At 48.7% G+C, this 17,826-nt stretch overlaps 2 protein-coding genes across 3 annotated transcripts in view; both read right to left on the bottom strand.

The window, feature by feature from the left end:
* Nucleotides 1-4,076: 4,076 nt before the first annotated feature.
* Nucleotides 4,077-10,370, bottom strand: LOC111186690 (protein FAM209). Its single transcript, XM_089897097.1, has 2 exons — nucleotides 7,604-10,370; nucleotides 4,077-6,671 (listed from the first exon to the last, which is right to left on the bottom strand). Exons 1-2 carry the CDS (start codon nucleotides 8,108-8,110, stop codon nucleotides 6,408-6,410), a joined length of 771 nt encoding a protein of 256 aa, XP_089753223.1. The 5' UTR covers nucleotides 8,111-10,370; the 3' UTR covers nucleotides 4,077-6,407.
* A 123-nt stretch (nucleotides 10,371-10,493) lies between these two features.
* Nucleotides 10,494-17,826, bottom strand: part of RTF2 (replication termination factor 2) — a 39,964-nt gene continuing 32,631 nt past the window's right edge. The window contains exons 6-9 of one of the 2 annotated variants that reach the window (XM_022597517.3): nucleotides 14,738-14,851; nucleotides 11,887-11,941; nucleotides 11,684-11,779; nucleotides 10,494-10,873 (exon numbers count right to left, since the gene is read on the bottom strand). In XM_022597517.3, the coding sequence (XP_022453225.1) occupies nucleotides 10,695-10,873; nucleotides 11,684-11,779; nucleotides 11,887-11,941; nucleotides 14,738-14,851 (444 nt within the window). In that variant the 3' untranslated portion in view covers nucleotides 10,494-10,694. The remainder of the gene's footprint in view (nucleotides 10,874-11,683; nucleotides 11,780-11,886; nucleotides 11,942-14,737; nucleotides 14,852-17,826) is intronic. The other variant, XM_022597518.3, reaches the window with a different exon arrangement.

Here is a 17,826-nt window from a genome sequence, read left to right as displayed (position 1 = left end):
CCATTCACTCACTGACCCCCAAACCCTGCTCCCTTTCCTTGTTTTACCTTTCTCTGTAGTACATGGGCCCACCTGACAGCCTACATGTTGGACTATGTACGTGTTTCTTGTCTCTTCCCCAGTGGAATGCAAGCTCTGTGCCTGCAAGATGTTTGTTTCTTTTTATCTCCTCATGCCCAGAGCCTGGAACAGTGCATAGAACAAATACTTGAATGAATGAGTGAATAATCAAACGACAAATGTTCATTGTTAACACAAAGTAATGTTTTCATTACTACCAGTACAATGAATGCTAGTTGCTAACTGGGATACAAGTGTTATGACAGCTACTACTTCAACTCACACGTGACTGTTATCGAGGGCCCTTGAAAACGAAATCTTCGGGAAGCTAGAGCGCTGTTCCCTGTGACAGGCTTTGTCTGCCACCTAGTGGAAATCTTCAGTAACTGCAAGCCAGGCAAAGCGTTCTAAGACGGGCGTTTCGGGCAGCTGAAACGCTGTGTTGGCATCCCTGATGAGAACGCGACTCAGCACCACCCTTCTGGAGGGAAATTTAGCAATGCCTAACAAAACCACACATGCGTTCACCCTTCTCCCCACCAAACCCACTCCTAGGAACCTACCCTGAAGATACATCTCCAACACCATAGCACAAGGTTATTCACTGCATCATTATTTGTCATTTCAAACTCCTGGAAGCTACCTGAATGTCCGCATATAAGACAGGGGCTGAACAAACACAATGGCGCACTCTGCAGCGGGAAAAAAAGAATGAGGAAGACTCCCTAAGAGCCACTTCGAAGGGATTTCCAAGAACCTTCTGTTAAGTGGAAAAAGCAAAGCCCCAAAGAATTTGGAAAGCTTGCTGTCCTTCACGTCGGAAAGAAGGGGTATAAGAAAATACAAACGCATCTGTTCGTTTGTGCAAGAGAAAGGAAGGACAAAACAGAAACTAAGAGGCTGATCACATCACTACAGGGCTTCGTGGAGGGCAGGAGGGTGTGGGATCCGGGTAGCCGGGATGAGGAAAGAGCGGCAGTTCCCTGGGTGTATCTTCTTCTAAATCTTTGACTCTTAGTGGAAGCCAAAACATGCATTTCCCATGTGACCCGGCGACCGCAACCCGGGGCATTTATACCAGAAAGATGAAAATGCGTGTTCATGTAAAAACCTGCACACGATTCTTTGTAGCAGCTCTGTAATTATAACCGAAACCTACAAGAGACCAAAACTTCCCCCACACGGCAGGCAGAGGGTTCCATGGACTCAACAGCAGACAGGCACGAAGTGCTGGCACATGAGACTCTACCTGGATAGATCTGAAGGGCCTTATGTCGGGTGAAAGAAGCCAGCCTCACAGGTCACACACTGTAGGGGACTTCCCTGGTGGTCCAATGGTTAAGACTCTGAGCTCCCAATGTAGGGGGCTTGGGTTCGATCCCTGGTCGAGGAACTAGATAGATCCTGCACGCTGCAACTAAGAGCCTGCATGCTGCAACTAAGGAGCTTGCGTGCCACAACTAAGAACCGGCGCAGCTAAATAAATACATAAATATTAAAAAAAAAAATAAAAGGTCACACACTGTATAATTTCATTCACATAAACATTCTTGTAAGGACAAAACTCATAGAGATGGGGACTTCCCTGGTGGCGGAGTGGTTAAGAATCCACCTGCCAACGCAGGGGACACGGGTTCAAACCCTGGTCCGGGAAGATCCCACATGCGTGGAGCAACTAAGCCCGCGAGGCATGACTACTGAAGCCTGCGTGGCTAGAGCCCGTGCTCCACAACAAGGGAAGCCACTGCAATGAGAAGCCCGCGCACCACAATGAAGAGCAGCCCTCGCTCGCTGCAACGAGAGAAAGCCCGCGCGGAGCAATGAAGACCCAACACAGCCAAAAATAAATATAAAATAATAAACAAAATTTTAAAAACATCACAGAGATGGAAACTGATTGGTGGTTGCCAGGGGTTGGGGGTCTCTGCTGGGATGGTGGAGTGGTGGGTCCACGCCTCCACACCCAGGATAAAACAACACAGAACTCGCCACACACATTGTTGCAATGTCAGTCTCCTGGTTTTGTGACTGTACTCAAGTAAGATGTAACCGCTGGGGAAAACCAATGCGGAAAACTAGGCCAAGCGTCTAAGGAGATACTCTGCTACTTTTGCAACTTCCTGTGAATCTACAAATTTCAAAATAAAATGTTAGAGAATATGATTATGGGCCAAAGAAACATGCTGGGGTGGGGGGAGGTTTGGTCCCTGAGCCAACATTTTGAAACCTCTGGTTTCCAGGAGCAGGGTAGCCCTGTTCGTGACCCTCTGCCAGTATTTCCTTTGGTCCCATTCCCCTGGTTCACAGGCTGGTGACTAGGCCAGAGGGAGCGTGGATGTGTCATCCAAAGCATCAGAAAGAGCAGATGGAAAGAGTGTGTGTGTGTCCTGTATTGATTTTCTACTGCTGTGTAATAAACTACCACAAAGCCACTTAGTGGCTTCACACTACACACATTTATTATCTCACAGTTTCTGTGGGTTGGGAGTCTATGTTCTGGTAGGTGGGCTCATATGCTCAGGGTCTCACCAGACTGGGATCCCCTCTGACTCGGGGGCCTCTTCCAGGTTACTGGTTGCTGGTAGAGCCCATGTCCTTGCAGTTGTATGGCTGAGATTCCGGGTTTCTTTTCTAGCTGTTGACTGGGGACCATTCTTGGATCCTGAAGGCTGCCCTCACGTCTCCGCCCCGCGACCCATCACCTCGCGTATGGCAGTGGCCTCTTCAGGCCCCCAGGAGAGGGGTCTTGTGTACGAATTCTGCCAACCACCCGAGTGAACCTCCTCTGACAGAGACAGCAGGTGCAGACAACTACAGCGATCCAGCGGCTACGATTTGCTGAGTCACTGAGCTCTGGCTTCTCCATCTATATCTAATGCATTTTTGCCTGAAAATATTGCATGAAATGGACTGGGGTGAGGAAACACTGTTTTCCAGGCAACACCGAGGTCTGCAAAGCTCTGTGTTAGGGCGAGGCAAAGACCCGGGACGCTATTTTATGGGAATTGCTAAATCCAATTGTACAGCAGATTTCGTTCTCATTTATGTCCTCGATCCACTTGCTATAAGGCATTTTGATGTTCTGCTCTTTCTTAGGATTCCCATCATTAGCTGGTAGTGACCTGGACAAAAGTAGACACAAAAATATGATACGAAATTACATTTTTGCCCATCAGACAAAGAGGGGCTGTTTGTGAAGGTAATTGAATACACTGGTTCTCGATGAACACCTTTTCTGGTTGTTAACATATAAATAAGATTAGCATAAACTAGGATTGGCAAACTTTTCCTGTAAAGGGCTAGTTAGTAAATATTTTCAGCTTTGGGACCAAAATGGTTTCTGTGCAGTAATTCAGCTCTGCCACAGAGCACAAAAGCAACCATAGGCAATATGTAAATGGGTACAGCTGTGTTCCAATAAAAATTTATTTATGGTCACTGAAATGTGAATTTCATGTAATTTTTCGGTTTTTTTTTTTTGGCCTCACCCCGTGGCTTGCCGATCTTAGTTCCCTGACCAGGGATCGAACCCAGGCCCTCGGCACTGAAAGTGCAGAGTCCTAACCACTGGACCGCCAGGGAGTTCCCGAATTTCATGTAATTTTCATGTCATGAAATACAATTCATCATTTGATTTTTTTCAACCATTTAAAAGTATAAAAACCATTATTAGCTCATGGGCTGTACAAAAACCGGCAGCGGGCTGATCTGGCCTGTGAGCCATGGTTTGGCAACCTTTACGTTATCTCTATTCTAATCTAAAATGTGCCCCATGTTGACATCACAGGTTAAAACCAAAGTCTTTTTTCCTTATCTGCATTTCTTCAGAATGTGCTGTGAAAATAACTCACATAGTCCCATTTGCTTGAAAACACCCAGAAAGAGAACAGAAGGCACAAAGGAGGCATCTCAGCTCCTTCCAGTTTTTCCACATCCTGGAAGTTGAAGTTTCGGCAAAAACTAAAGGGCTCAGGGACCACTTTTCAAAGGTAGCGTCACAGTTACGAGAGGGGAAGAGATGGCCGGCTCTGATCTGAGGTCTCTTCCCGAACACGTATGTGCGACTGACCCTGAGGACTGTGCTCCGACGATGAGGATGAACTCTTTGTGGCTGGGAAGGAAGGTGATGGAGAGTCAAGCCCACTTTAATTTGGACTGAAGTGGAAATAAGGGAATTTCCATGGTCTCGCATAGCTGACGTCTCTGCCCAGGCCTGCACCTGCAGGTCTCTCTTTTTTTTTTTTTAAGATTTTTTTTGATGTGGACCATTCTTTTTAAAGCCTTTATTGAATTTGTTACAATATTGCTTCTGTTTTATGTTTTGTTTTTTTGCCACTAGGCGCATGTGGGATCTTAGCTCCCTGACCAGGGATCAAACCCGCACCCCCTGCATTGGAAGGCGAAGTCTTAACCCCTGGACTGCCAGGGAAGTCCCTGCATGTCTCTAAAACTACCAGGCTGGCCTAGATTAGGGGTCATGAGCTAACAGAACAGCCTGGAGTAAGTGTAGTTTCCATCAGCCATACAAACATGCCCAAATACCCATATTTTAAATAAGTATTATAAAGAATATTCATATTGACCAATTTGGGAACCCCTGGTTAGCTCATCTATATCTGAATTACATTAAAAACACGGTTTGGTTCTCCATTTCTCTGAATCCACTTAGACACATGTAACTGTTAGTTTTGTAGTAGAAAAGTCAATGCATGGGACCCATGAGACAGAATGAATAAGATGACTTTTCTGGTGGTAAGAAAATGAAATGATTCTAGAATCCACCATCCCCTTGACACACACACCTCCTAACAATAATTTTTTATTTTATTTCATTTTAAAACCTATAAAGTTGTCCTTTGTAATATAATAAATCATAAAGATAAAAAAAGGTTCTGTCTTTTGCAAAAATAGCTACTGTAAAGATAGTTATTAAGAAAATAATATCAGCATCTTACCCCAAATTTCCCAAAAGCCTTATTCTACAAGGGCCATGGCACAGTGGCCAAGAATGTCACCCTACACTAATGCCACTGTCCATGCACTTCTCACCACCCTCAGCTCTAGAGGAAGTGAGGAAGGCAAAAACAAAACAATAACTGCTGTAAATGCTGGAGAGGGTGTGGAGGAAAGGGAACCCTCTTGCACTGTTGGTGGGAATGTAAATTGATACAGCCACTATGGAGAACAGTATGGAGGTTCTTTTAAAAACTAAAAGTAGAACTACCATACGACCCAGCAATCCCACTACTGGGCATAAACCCAGAGAAAACCATAATTCAAAAAGAGTCATGTACCAAAATGTTCATTGCAGCTCTATTTACAATAGCCCGGAGATGGAGACAACCTGAGTGCCCATCATCGGATGAATGGATAAAGACGATGTGGCACATATATACAATGGAATATTACTCAGCCATAAAAAGAAATGAAAATGAGCTATTTGTTGTTGTTGTTGTTGTTTTTGTGCGGTACGTGGGCCTGTCACTGTTGTGGCCTCTCCCGTTGCGGAGCACAGGCTCCGGACGCGCAGGCTCAGTGGCCATGGCTCATGAGCCCAGCCGCTCCGCGGCACGTGGGATCTTCCCGGACCGGGGCACGAACCCGTGTCCCCTGCATCGGCAGGCGGACTCTCAACCACTGCACAACCAGGGAAGCCCGAAATTGAGCTATTTGTAATGAGGTGGCTAGACCTAGAGTCTGTCATAGAGTCTGTGAAGTAAGTCAGAAAGAGAAAGACAAATACCGTATGGTAACACATATATATGGAATTTAAGGGGAAAAAAATGTCATGAAGAACCTAGGAGTAAGACAGGAATAAAGACACAGACCTACTAGAGAATGGACTTGAGGATATGGGGAGGAAGAAGGGTAAGCTGGGACAAAGCGAGAGAGTGGCATGGACATATATACACTACCAAACGTAAAATAGAGAGCTAGTGGGGAGCAGCTGCATAGCACAGGGAGATCAGCTCGGTGCTTTGTGACCGCCTGGAGGGGTGGGATAGGGAGGGTGGGAGGGAGGGAGACGCAAGAGGGAAGAGATATGGGAACATATGTATATGTATAACTGATTCACTTTGTTATAAAGCAGAAACTAACACACCATTGTAAAGCAATTATACTCCAATAAAGATGTAAAAACAAACAAACAAACAAACAAAAAACAACAGTTAAACAAAACAATAACTGCTATGGCTACTGGCCTCACACTTTTTTCAAGCTTAAAAAAAGAGAAAGGAAAAAGGCCCCAAATTCGAGAGTTCTTTTTCTTCAGAATAGTTTTACTAGTTTGCCTACGGTTTGTAAACACTCAAATTTTTGTCTCCTACTCTGACACACAAATCCACTCACTCGGAGTCTTCTTCTCCCCATATCTCATATATTGTAATATTATTGTGTGGGGCTGCAGGCATCTCTGAGTTGAGAAGCTTGAGGTTACCGCCTGTTGCCATGGCGGCTTTCAGATTCTGCACCTTGGACATGAATTTCACAAGGTCCATCTCGAGCTGGGTTAGGATATTGAATGCATGGTCTTCGCTGGGGGACGCATTTTGATTTTTCTTTGTTGGAGAGCGTAATGAACAGCCTCGAAGGGCCGGAGGATTCTTCTGCTCCTGTCAAGAAAGATATTCGGGGTGAATAATACTGTTGATGTTGCTGGTTTTGACACAATTCTAAGAGAGCTGGGCTCACCTAAGAGAAGTTGGCTCTAGCATTGATCTAGCCCAGGGATTGGCAAACGATGGCCAAATCTGGCCCACCAGCTTTTCTTGTTAATAAAGTCTTATTGGAACACAGCCAGGCTCGTTCATTTGCATACTGTCTATGGCTGCTTTCATGCTCAAACAGCAGAGTTGAGTCCTTGCAACACAGACTGAATGGGCTGCACAGCTGAAAATATCAACTATCTCGCCTTTTACAGAAAAGGTTTGCCAACCCCTGCTCCCATCAGTTTGGACACAGAATCCTGAAGCGGTGGGTTTGTCCAGGAGCAAACATGCTGCCGTATTTCTCTCCCTTCCTCTTCTCAGAGCTGTTCAGCCACTTTATGGACAGGCTGTTACCTCTTTACACCTCTGGCGCTTTACGAGAGGTCTTTTCCTTTACCTGGGAAATGATACCATTTCCATTCAGTTCAGCAACTTGTAATGATTCAAACGCTAGGGAAATTAAAAATCAGGGGCAGTGAGTCTGCCTCCATAAATAATGTTGACCTGAAACACGCCAAGTTCTTGAATCTATCCTCAATTTGGAACATCTGATTTAACAGGATAACTATTGAGCCAAGGTTTTAGTTGCCCAGTAAACAGAAGGTGGTCTTCAACTATGAGTCCCCACCTCTGTGAGTTAAGATCTCCCATCCTCCCTAAGGACACGTCGGGAAATGAGTTAGCCAACGTTTCTCAGGACCAGAAGTAGGTACTCTGTATTCAAACTCGTTGTACTTAACCGTCTTGCCTGTAACAACCAGAGTACGTGTTCCTCTGAGTCTAAACTTTCTGAGGTGGAATCAATGTGGTGGGAAAAACGGAGCCATCCTTACCTTACCCGTCTCACTATCTCCTCGAAACTTTAGCATCATATACAACACGACAACAAAAAAAGGCCAGAGCCACTTGCTCCCAAGCCAGCCTTGGGCATGCTCTGGGAGATTCTGCCGAATTCGAAAGTGCCCTCCGCAAGGCACCTTCTCCTGGGGTTCTCTGGCTTTATCTCTCAGAGAAGAAAACGTAAAGGCATAGCCGCAGGAGAGGCACAGAGGAAAGAACAAGAACCATTTCAGTGTCCGCATGGTGAGCAGAGATGGGGGACAAAGTGGCTCATGGTGGGTTGGTCTGCCCTTGCACCCGGAGACTGGGAACCAGGGCTGGGCTGGGCGGTTGGTGATGTCACAGAGGCCCTGAGCCAGAACCAGCTCTGGCCATTGTGACGACTTCAGGGCAGAGGATAAAGAGGCTCGCAGGGGTTGCCTGGGAGTAGGGCTTAAAGGGAAATAGCGAAATTTCCAGAGGGCAATAAAAAGAGAGGCGGGGGAGTGATAGAAGGCCATCTCCTTGTCACTATGTTCTTTCTGACCCTCATGCTCTACTGGGAGAGTCCATCTATTTTTGTTTTTCTATTTGTTGACTGCAGACGCTGTGGTGAGCAGAGCAGCCCAGGCATGTGTCCCTGTGGAGCTGAGAGCCTAGTGGGAAAGAAAGATATTAAACCAGAGGCTAAAAAAAAACCAACCAAAAAAACAGAGGCTACAGACTAGGAGCCACTGATGTATTTTGGCCTACATTGTTTCTGAAAATGATTATTTGCCAATATTTAAATGTCGGTGGGGGGAGGGCTTCATCTAAAAAGGCCAGATTTCAAAGGAAATTAAGTTTCCTTTGAAAAGTATGGACCATCTGGTAACACGGGGGCCCCTCTCTGCTGGAGCTGAGTAGCAACCGCCCCTCTAGGTGGCCGTGTTTTCTCCACAGTCCCCACCACTCCCTATCGCCTCACAGTTATGCTCACTGCCTTCACCTGAGTGTGCAATGCCCGAGCTAATTAAGAGTATCATTTATTTCATTAAACTTGTGATAAGGCTGGGCTTCCCTGGTGGCGCAGTGGTTGAGAGTCCGCCTGCCGATGCAGGGGACACGGGTTCGTGCCCCGGTCCGGGAAGATCCCACATGCCACGGAGCAGCTGGGCCGGTGAGCCGTGGCCGCTGAGCCTGCGCGTCTGGAGCCTGTGCTCCGCAACGGGAGAGGCCACAACAGTGAGAGGCCCGCGTACCGCAAAAAAAAAAAAAAAGTTGTGATAAGGGGACTTCCCTAGTGGTCCAGTGGTTAAGACTGCATGCTCCCAAAACAGAAGGCATGGGTTCAATCCCTGGTTGGGGAACTAAGATCCTGCATGCTGCACGGTGTGGCCAAAAAAGAAAAAAATAACATTTGTGATAAGAACAGAGAGCTTTAAGAGAACACAAGGGGGCAGATCTAGGCTGGTTCAGGCAGGAAGGCTTTCCTGAAAAAGACATTCAGGTGGAACGTGTGGGATGATCAGGAGCTGGCTGGGTAAGATGGGGAAGTGGCTGACGTCCAGGCAGGTGTGAAGACTCTGAGGCGAGAGGGACACAGCCTGCAGGACAACAGAGGCCGCTGCCAGGAGTACAGCCAGGGCTCAACGGCCAGTGCACTTGAAACCATCAGTTTCTAAAAATGACATGAAACAAAAAGTCCCGACTAATGGAACGCAGGGCTTATACCTGTTCCGCTGGGTCACCTGATTCACACTTATTCCCGGGGAATAAAGCCTTCTGCTGGATATAACCAAGGGTCCACTGGGTGCCTCCCCTGTGCCTCTAACTGTGTTGAGTGATGAAGTTCTGTGAGATGGTTTGAGACCAGGAGGAGAGACGGAGAGTGGGATCCGGTGGCACAGACTGCCCTTGCAGTCTGCACATACTCCCCCAGCTTGGGGTGGGGATGTGGGGCTCCCTGCCAAGAGCATCTGTGCAGGGCTTACGGGGGCGCGAGGCCCAAGAATTGATTAGGAAATAGGCACGGCTATTATAACCAGACTTACCTGTACGTAAAGGTATATAAATGCTGATCTGGGAAAGAAAATAGATAATTTTCAGGTTCTGGAAAAGTCCACAACAGAAATTCACTGATGTTAGTATCATTCTGATAAAACTCCTCTATATTCACAATGTCAACACGTCCTCAGGTCCAACTTCCCACCCCACTGAGGCACAGGACCCGGGATGGAGCAGGCTGCGCTCGGCTCTCCACCCCCTCCCCAGAATCCTCCCTCTGAGGCTGCTCCCTCCCGCCTCCGACCTTCCTCGCCCAGCTCCTTTGCCTCCTTTTTCATGGAAACCAGGGCCCTGGGTCTGGTATAAAGAACCATCTGAATGATACAACTGTCTCCAGAAAGGCAGTGTTGAACCTGGATGTTCCTGATTCTTAGTCTCATAGGAGAATTTCATTAATTATTCACTTCAATACACTTTATGGATAAGATACACCAATTTTATGCACAATTTCCCCCTTTTATAATCTTCTGCTGAGAGAGAAAGTGGAACTGACATGATGTCACAGAACTACAATCGCTATCAGTGCAATGGCTGCAATTTTCTTACTCAACGTTCGGGGAAGAAAGGAGAAAAATACAGAGATGAGAACAAGAGCAGACTTTAGACTTACTTTATTTTCGTACGAAATCATCGGGTGCCAACTAAACCTCCTCCCTCATCAAGGTGATCAGCAAGGAAGCCCCCTCAGTCCCCTCCCTGGCGCCGAGACGACCCCTCCTACAGCCCACAGCCCTGCAGGCGGAATGCACTTCAAACTCGCCCTTCCTCAAGTTCGGTTTCACTTGGCTTGTTTAATTAATTAACCACCGCGAGCAAAACCATGAGAGTCTGAGTCAAAATGAGCCAACCACATACCCGTGAGGAATCTGGCATCTTTAATTATTTTAAGCATAAATAGTGCGGCCAGCATGCTTTCGGCCGTGGGCGGGTCCACGCGCACTGGGGGAGGAGGTGAGTGGAGAGGGTGACGGGGTGGGGCCGGCAGGGTCACCGAGCCCCCGTCTTGCCCTGCCACGCCGGCTCCGAGCTGTGGGGTGCGCCGAGGCCGCACCCCGGGCCTCAGAAGCAGTAGGATGTGTGGGTGACCCAGTGGGCCGACTCCTCCTTGGAGCGCTTGGCAGAGCTGTGGGTCGTGAAAAGGGACTTGTAAGCTTCTGACTCTCCGCTGTCGGCGATGGACCTCTTCATGGCTCCACACGGAGGCTTCCCAGCTTTTCCGGAAGAGCTCCCCTGTGCTGCTGGAAAAATGAAAAGCCCAAAACTTTAAAGCTGGGACTACAGATCATTCCAGACGTCACATCCTCAAAAATTCATTAATCCCAGGAACTTCCCTCCTGCTTTCTGGTGATGAATGTTGAAATACGCTATCTCAATCGCCAAGTCCTAAAAACAAATGAAGCTACTGTATTTAAAATCACACTCATCACGACTTGCTATATATTCTCGGCACTGGTCCCAGCTCCGGGGATGACGTACATCAGATCCCGAGGCCAGGTGGCTGAGATGTGTGTCGGGGTACTGGAGCCCATGAACACTCTGGAGGGCGATTACACCACAGGATTACACACTCCTTTATTTACCTCTTCAATCTGTGCTTTTCTTCTTTGTGAAATACTATTTTCTTTGCTAAAGGTAGTGAGTTTCCGGAGAAAGGCACTAAATTCTGGACTATGCACCAAATGGAATGGCTCTCGGTCAAGAGCAGGTGGAGGAAGGCCGGCTCGAGTGCACACGTGGTGCACAGCGAGCCCCAGCCTTAAATTAGGGAACGCCTGAGTCAGGCCTCGGCGCCCCTTGTTAGCCTGGCACCAAGTGCAGACTCCACAGGAAAACTGGCATTTGTGCCCGCACCCCTTCCGTCCCGAGAGGGCTCCTGCTCTAAGGTGAATCAACTGTTTCTTAGTTACCCGCCAAGAGAGCTCAGTGAACTATTCAGAGACACCATCAGGACGAGCTTGAGTTCTCGAATTTGTGCCAGGAAAACCGTGACGTACCCACGCAGGTTCCCAGCTGTCTAAGTGGCCCACTGCCATCTCAATAGGACCCACCTGCACTTCCGGGAGGCAAGGTGGTTTTCTTCTCTTGAGAATCAAGGCTGGTTTCTTCGGGCTTCCCTGTCTTCATTTTTGATGGTCCTGGGGCTTCTGTGAAAGAACAAAGTAAGCAAAACAAAACAACATCAGGAACTTATTTAGGAAACAGGCCTACGGCCTTATTTTTGCTAAAATAAGGACCTCTTTGAGCATCTTACCTTCACTGACATCTGATTTTGAGAGAGACTCTGCCACCTTGGGTTTCTTTGTTTTCTGTGAAAAGAAAGGGGGTGGGGGGGGGGCGGACACGTGCTCAGATGCACTGATTTCGGTGTCAGTGTGGCTCCCGCCAGTCCGGGAGCCCAATGAGAGGCCAACATGGGTCACTCAGGGCAGGCCTCCCGCTGAAGAGGACTCTGATCCTCTGCCCTAAACCTCGGGCCTCCCCACGTGTTTCCAGTTGTGCACTCTGGCCTCACATGACATACATCCGCAGAGATCTGCTCAGCTGTATAGTTACATTCCAAAACCACATCCTCAAAAAATCTAAATGAGGAGGACAGGTTTCAGTGGTAACAGTCAGTGGTAATGGTGACAACTGCACACAAAAGAGCGGTTACCTGGATGATAACATAAGTCCAGCCAGTACCGAATCTCAACCTTTCCAGGAAGACTTCTTCAAAGTTGTCCAACTGCTTTGACACTTGTGTATTTAACTATAAGGACTTGAGGCCTGTACTAAAGAACACTTTAGCCAATTCTCCTCAGCTCTGGATCACTTCTGTTAGAATTCTGTCGCTCATAATAGTTAAATTGGTCAGCAAAAATTTAAGAAATGAAACAAACCGTTCTAAAACCACACAGCTGATTCAATCACAGAAAGGACAAACAGGACTTATGTTCACTCAGAGAATTTACTTTAAACATGCCGTTTTCCTAAGCATGCAAAAGGTGGCATTAAAGATACGCAGCCTAAACGTTTCTGAAGGCCCCCATCACTAGAAAACATCAAAGACCTTGCTCAGGCAGTGGCCCTGAACCTGTAATATGTATATGCTACGTGATCTGTAACACTTGCATAAAACATAAACACATCCTGTTCATTTCACACATGCAAGACATGCATTCACATTTGTGAGGGTAACATGTCATCCTTCAAAAAAAAAAAATGCAGAAAGCTGCTTATTTCTAAGCCCTCCATTCAGAGCTGAGGTTATCTGAAAAGCACGAGGCCTTAGACAGGAAATGCTATGCCCTGTCTCCAGCTGCGGGTATACTGGGGAAATATTTTGGTTTCCTGGTAGCCGTCTCTAGGAAGCATTCCCAGAAGGTCTGGGAAGTATCCTGCCTCCGGAGAGGGGTGTGTTAGCTCCACCGGGCTTTGAACAACTTGGCAGGAAGCCTGGGACAGAGGAGACAGCTCACTAAAGTAAGAAGAAGGCTAATGACCATACCAATGTCTCTAGGAGTTTCCATTAAAATACAATTTTTCCCTTTTGTGCTTCTTAAAAACTGAACTTGATCAATAGTAGCAACAAAGAACAAGTTGGTAAATGTCGTCAAAAATACCTCAAACTTCTATTCGCTTCTAAACCCGAACTCACCCCTTTAAATGACAGAGCGTCTCTTACTTTCTCATGAATATTGCAATAACCTTGTACAAGACTGCTTCACGGAGCACTTCTACTGGTATTTGATCACAAAAGCTGGGCACAATTCCTTGTACTATAGAACCATCCACACACATTATCTATTTTCTACCTAAGTGAAGCTATCAAAGGAGGAAATGCCAGTGGTTTGGCTCTGAGAATTCTGGGCCCACACACAATAACGATACTGCTATCATATTCTCGGCTTTTTAAAGCCTCATGACCATGAATTATATATCATTCCAGGGTGATACGGTCTTGCACTTTCCTCTATTATGATTTTAAAACCTGAAAAATCTTTAGTTATTACATCACTGGTAAATGCACGCCAGTAGCACAAAACCAGGCAGGCTATTTCTCTTCACAATTTTATGTCCTCAGGATACTGAAACTAATTTTCTAATACTTTAGGCATTCTTTTGCCTTAGTTCTGATGGCATGAAGTTTCTCCCACATTTACCCTGAACCTTTTTTTTTTTTTTTAAAGAAAGAAAAAAAGACCATGGCTCAAGTACTCAAGAAATAACAAAATTTACTACTGGATCCAGAATCAATGACACATTGAATGATTTCTTAGCTGATCAACTGTTTTGAGCCTGCTCATCACATCAGATCATTAAGCACGGATTCCACTGCTTATGGAAGGTGGTTCTAAACCTGGGGCGCAAAGCAAAGCCTTCACCCCAGCACCCCTGACCCAGAGCGCCGGGCATCAGCAAGCAGCGCCGGGGCGCCACTCAAGACCGCGGCCAGGGGAGGCTCGGGACGGCCAGGCGGCTTCCACGGGGGGAAGGCTGCTTGTCTCCTCGCTCCAGGGAGTGCAGGGAGGGGGTGTGCGTGCGTGCGTGTGTGTGTGTGTGCATGCACGCGTGTGCGTGTGTGGCTGCACGCGTGTGCGTGTCTGCATCTGCAGTCCCAGGAGTGGGTGGGAAGCACAGGCCCCGGGCTCCCCCCACATCTCTAGGACGTTCAAGCCTGGGCCGCACAGGCTCTGCAGAGGTGCTGGGGTGGTGTCTTTCACTCCTCCTCAGTTTTACAAGGTGTGACACCAAGCCTCTTACACTCAGTGCCCGCGCAGCAATCGTGGTGGCCGCCTTGCCCTCCGGACGCACTTCACAGGCCTGAGCTTTTCTACCCTCCTGCCCACACCCGCCCCCCGCAGGTGGCGTGACCCCCGCCCCCTTCACCGATGAGGCAGCTGAGCGCAGAGCAGAGCACTGAGCTCGACCCAGCGAGGCCGCCTGGAATCTTCTAGAGCCCAGGCCCGCCTGGTCATAAAAAACACCTCGATCGCAGAGAACCCCGAACCAGCACCAGCAGCACAGCTGGCGGGTTTGCGATGGGCTCAGGAGCAGAACCTGCAGACTTGACTTGCGCCCAGACTCGGGAAGGTGAGGAACTGAGCCTAGGACTCCGGTACCTTTCCCAGCTTGGATCGCAGCCTCCTCCCCTCCATCCTTCTCTTCAGCGTTTCCACGTCCTCCTTGGTGCCATTGAGCACGATGACGTCGTCCTCCTGGAAGGCAGCCCCACACTGAAGAGGACGAAAGAGAGAAGACGACAGATTCCGTCACCACGCGGAAAGCAGCTACCCTCAGGCCCTCACTCTTAGCCCAACCACTGGTCCTCAAGCTCTTGGGAAATTCCTGTTGTTTCCCCGCCTGCACCTTGGCTTGGCCAGTTTTTGACCCCGAGCCCTGCTTGGGAAAGTTTCTGTGTACAGGGTAGCATAGCAGGCCTGCCTGCCAGACTGGCCCTGGCTGGTGTCTAGGAACTTGGATTCCCACTTCCTAATTGTGTTGGGCTTCTTTGCTTACAGGCCTCCCCACTGGACCCGACCTCCAGGGGCCCCATGCAAAGACCCAAGCACAGGGTGGACGTTTAGGAAATGCCTGTTTAAGGAATCATTAGCAATACTTATTGAGCACCTACTGCTGGCTCATCTCATGAGGACTGGCTTAATAAGAGCCTGTGAGACTCACACACAGCTGAGCCAAGGCTAAAAGCAAGAGGCCGGGGGATCTCACATTCCAGACAGAGGTTCGCAACCTTGACCTTACATCAGCATCTCCAGGGAGATCCCCGAGGCCCACGCCGGTATCTGATTCAGGAGTTCTAGGGTGGGACCCGATAATTTGCATTTCTACTGTTTTCTCAGGTCACGCAGATGCCGCCTGTGGGGGAACCAGGCTTTGAGAACCACTGTTCTAGAGTTTAGGAAGTTGGCCAATTAGGGTAAATGGGCTAAATCCCAGCAGGAGAGGGGAAGGACCATTCCGGAGGCACAGCCTGCATTTCGGCTCTTTCCTGGGCTGCAGCTGCCCACTGTCATGCCCACAGGGGATCTGCATTTTCAATTGCTCCCTGGGGAGCCAGCCCTGCTGAGGACAGTGTTTGGGCCAGCATCCATTTCGGGGGTTTGTTCCCCTCTTCCTGTGGGTTCTCCAGAGTCCCTCTGCCAAGACCTTGGCCTCAGTTACCGCATCTGTTAAATGGGGATAAACTGAACTCCCAGCATGATCGGGTTGAGGCAAGAATTAAGGGTAACGCCGTAGGGAGTGGAGCCCAGAGCTGGGCACTGAACACTCAACCATCACCAGTTTTGCATTTTCCTAACACGGATGGAGCTCCAAGTTCCAGCCCTCAGCATCGTGTCTCTAACTAGCTTCCCTAGGCAGAAGCATCGCATAACCTGAGTTCCTCATCCATGGAATCAACCAACTTCAGACAGAAAATATTTGGGAAGAAAATATTTTCCAGAAAGTTCCAAAAAGCAACACTTGAATACTATATAAATAGTTGCCACGTACCAGTGCAGGTCCCGGCAACTATTTACGTAACATTTACACTGTATTTACAACCATTTACATAGAATTTACATTGTATTAGGTATTATAAGTAACTTGAAGATGACTTAAAGTAAACGGGAAGATGGGTGTCGGTTATATGCAAACGCTACACCACTTTATATAAGGGGCTTGAGCATGTGCGGATTTCAGTATATGCGGGAGTCCTGGGCCAATCCCCCCAGCCCCCCAACCGACAGGGAGGGATGACAGTACGCGCTGCTGCATTTTCCTCGCTGGGAGTTGTGCCCCCTCGTGGAAGGGAGAAAGCATAAGGAAGCCTCACGTGGATTCCTCTAGACTCTGCCTGGGTCTCTGCCCCTTACCATCTGAGGGCTACACAGCCCTGCTGGATCACTGGACAAACCTGGGCCGCGAGGATGGCCGTATGCCGAGTCCACGCCCAGTATCTCTCTCATACAAAACATTCTCAGCACAAGAAAAGCCACGCAACTGCTCTCTTTCTTAAAAGTTGCCACAGCTTTCCCAGCACCTCTTAACACACAGAGGAGCTGGTCACCGTCTGCTGACTCTCCTTGGCCGCTGCCTTAGCTGGGTTATTTATTGTGGTTCTGTGTCCAAAACCCACAGCTCTAGGTCAAAGTCGGCTCTTTTTCTAAGGTGGTCAAGACCCACAAAGCCTGAGGTTGGTGCCACAGAGAGGAGTTCTGTGCACAGACAGGGGGCGTCTGGTACGGCGTCTGGCGAGGGCTGCCTCTGGAGAACAGAGATGCCAGGAGGCCAGGGGAGGGGAACAGCCCCTCTGCAGGGGAAGGCCACCTGGGAAGCCCCGGGCTGTGCGAGACTGGGGCAGAGCCTTCCCCTGGGGGCTGTCCTCCTTGGAGAGAGAAGGAAAAAGGACCTGCAGGAACAGAATCAGGTGGTAGATAAGGCCCGGTGGGGCTTGGGGCTGGGGCTCTGGCCTTGGCGTCAATAACCCTCCTTAGCGTATCTGCTCCCCTGCCCCGTCACAGCCCTCACTCTCCTCCCCCGCGGGCTTTCTGTGCCTCTTTCCACCACTCTTGCTGCCCGGGTCTGACTGATCGTGCCAGTGGTCCGCAGCCTCCTTCCCTGCACACGATTGTTTAGTTGCCTACGTGTGACGGTGGGCCCAGTCCTGCCTACAGCTGTGGTGTGTTGTACCCGAGTTGTAGTCCCAGAGTTGAATCAGCTGCTAGTAACAACACTGAGCCAGGAACCTTGCACGTTAAAACTTGAGATATTTTGCTCTTTGTCTCCAAAATTCAAAAAATCCACTAATACCAAACCCACCCCTCAAGGCCTCAACTGCCTGGACCTGAGCGGGCAGCCCCTGGGGACGGCAGCACGTGGCCCTCCCTCCAGCTACGGGCCCAGCACCTGTTCTGGGGTCATGCCTGACCTCACCAGGCTTCTGCTGGAACCCAGGGCCCTGCGTGGAGTGGCCTGTCCCTGGAGGCGAGTAAAACCAGGGCAGGAAGCAGGTTTCTGCCACGATGTCAGCTGCCAGACAGGGGCTCTCCTCCGTGGACTAAAGGGCAGGGGGGCTTTAGAAAGGGAGGGGGGCTGCTGCAAAGGCCAGCGGCCCAAAGGGACTGACCTGCTTATAAAAGTAATAGGTACACAAAGTAGAAAACACCTGGATTTCCCATTTTTCTATGTGTACTGTTCCCGTACAGGTGAA

This window comes from Delphinapterus leucas, chromosome 15 (genome assembly GCF_059928025.1).
Source record: "Delphinapterus leucas isolate spDelLeu-1000000601 "Yukka" chromosome 15, BTC_Dleu_Yukka2, whole genome shotgun sequence".
In the NCBI taxonomy this organism is placed as follows: Eukaryota; Metazoa; Chordata; class Mammalia; order Artiodactyla; family Monodontidae; genus Delphinapterus; species Delphinapterus leucas.
Note: the sequence above shows the minus strand (reverse complement) of the source record. Positions and strands in the feature narration are given on the sequence as shown.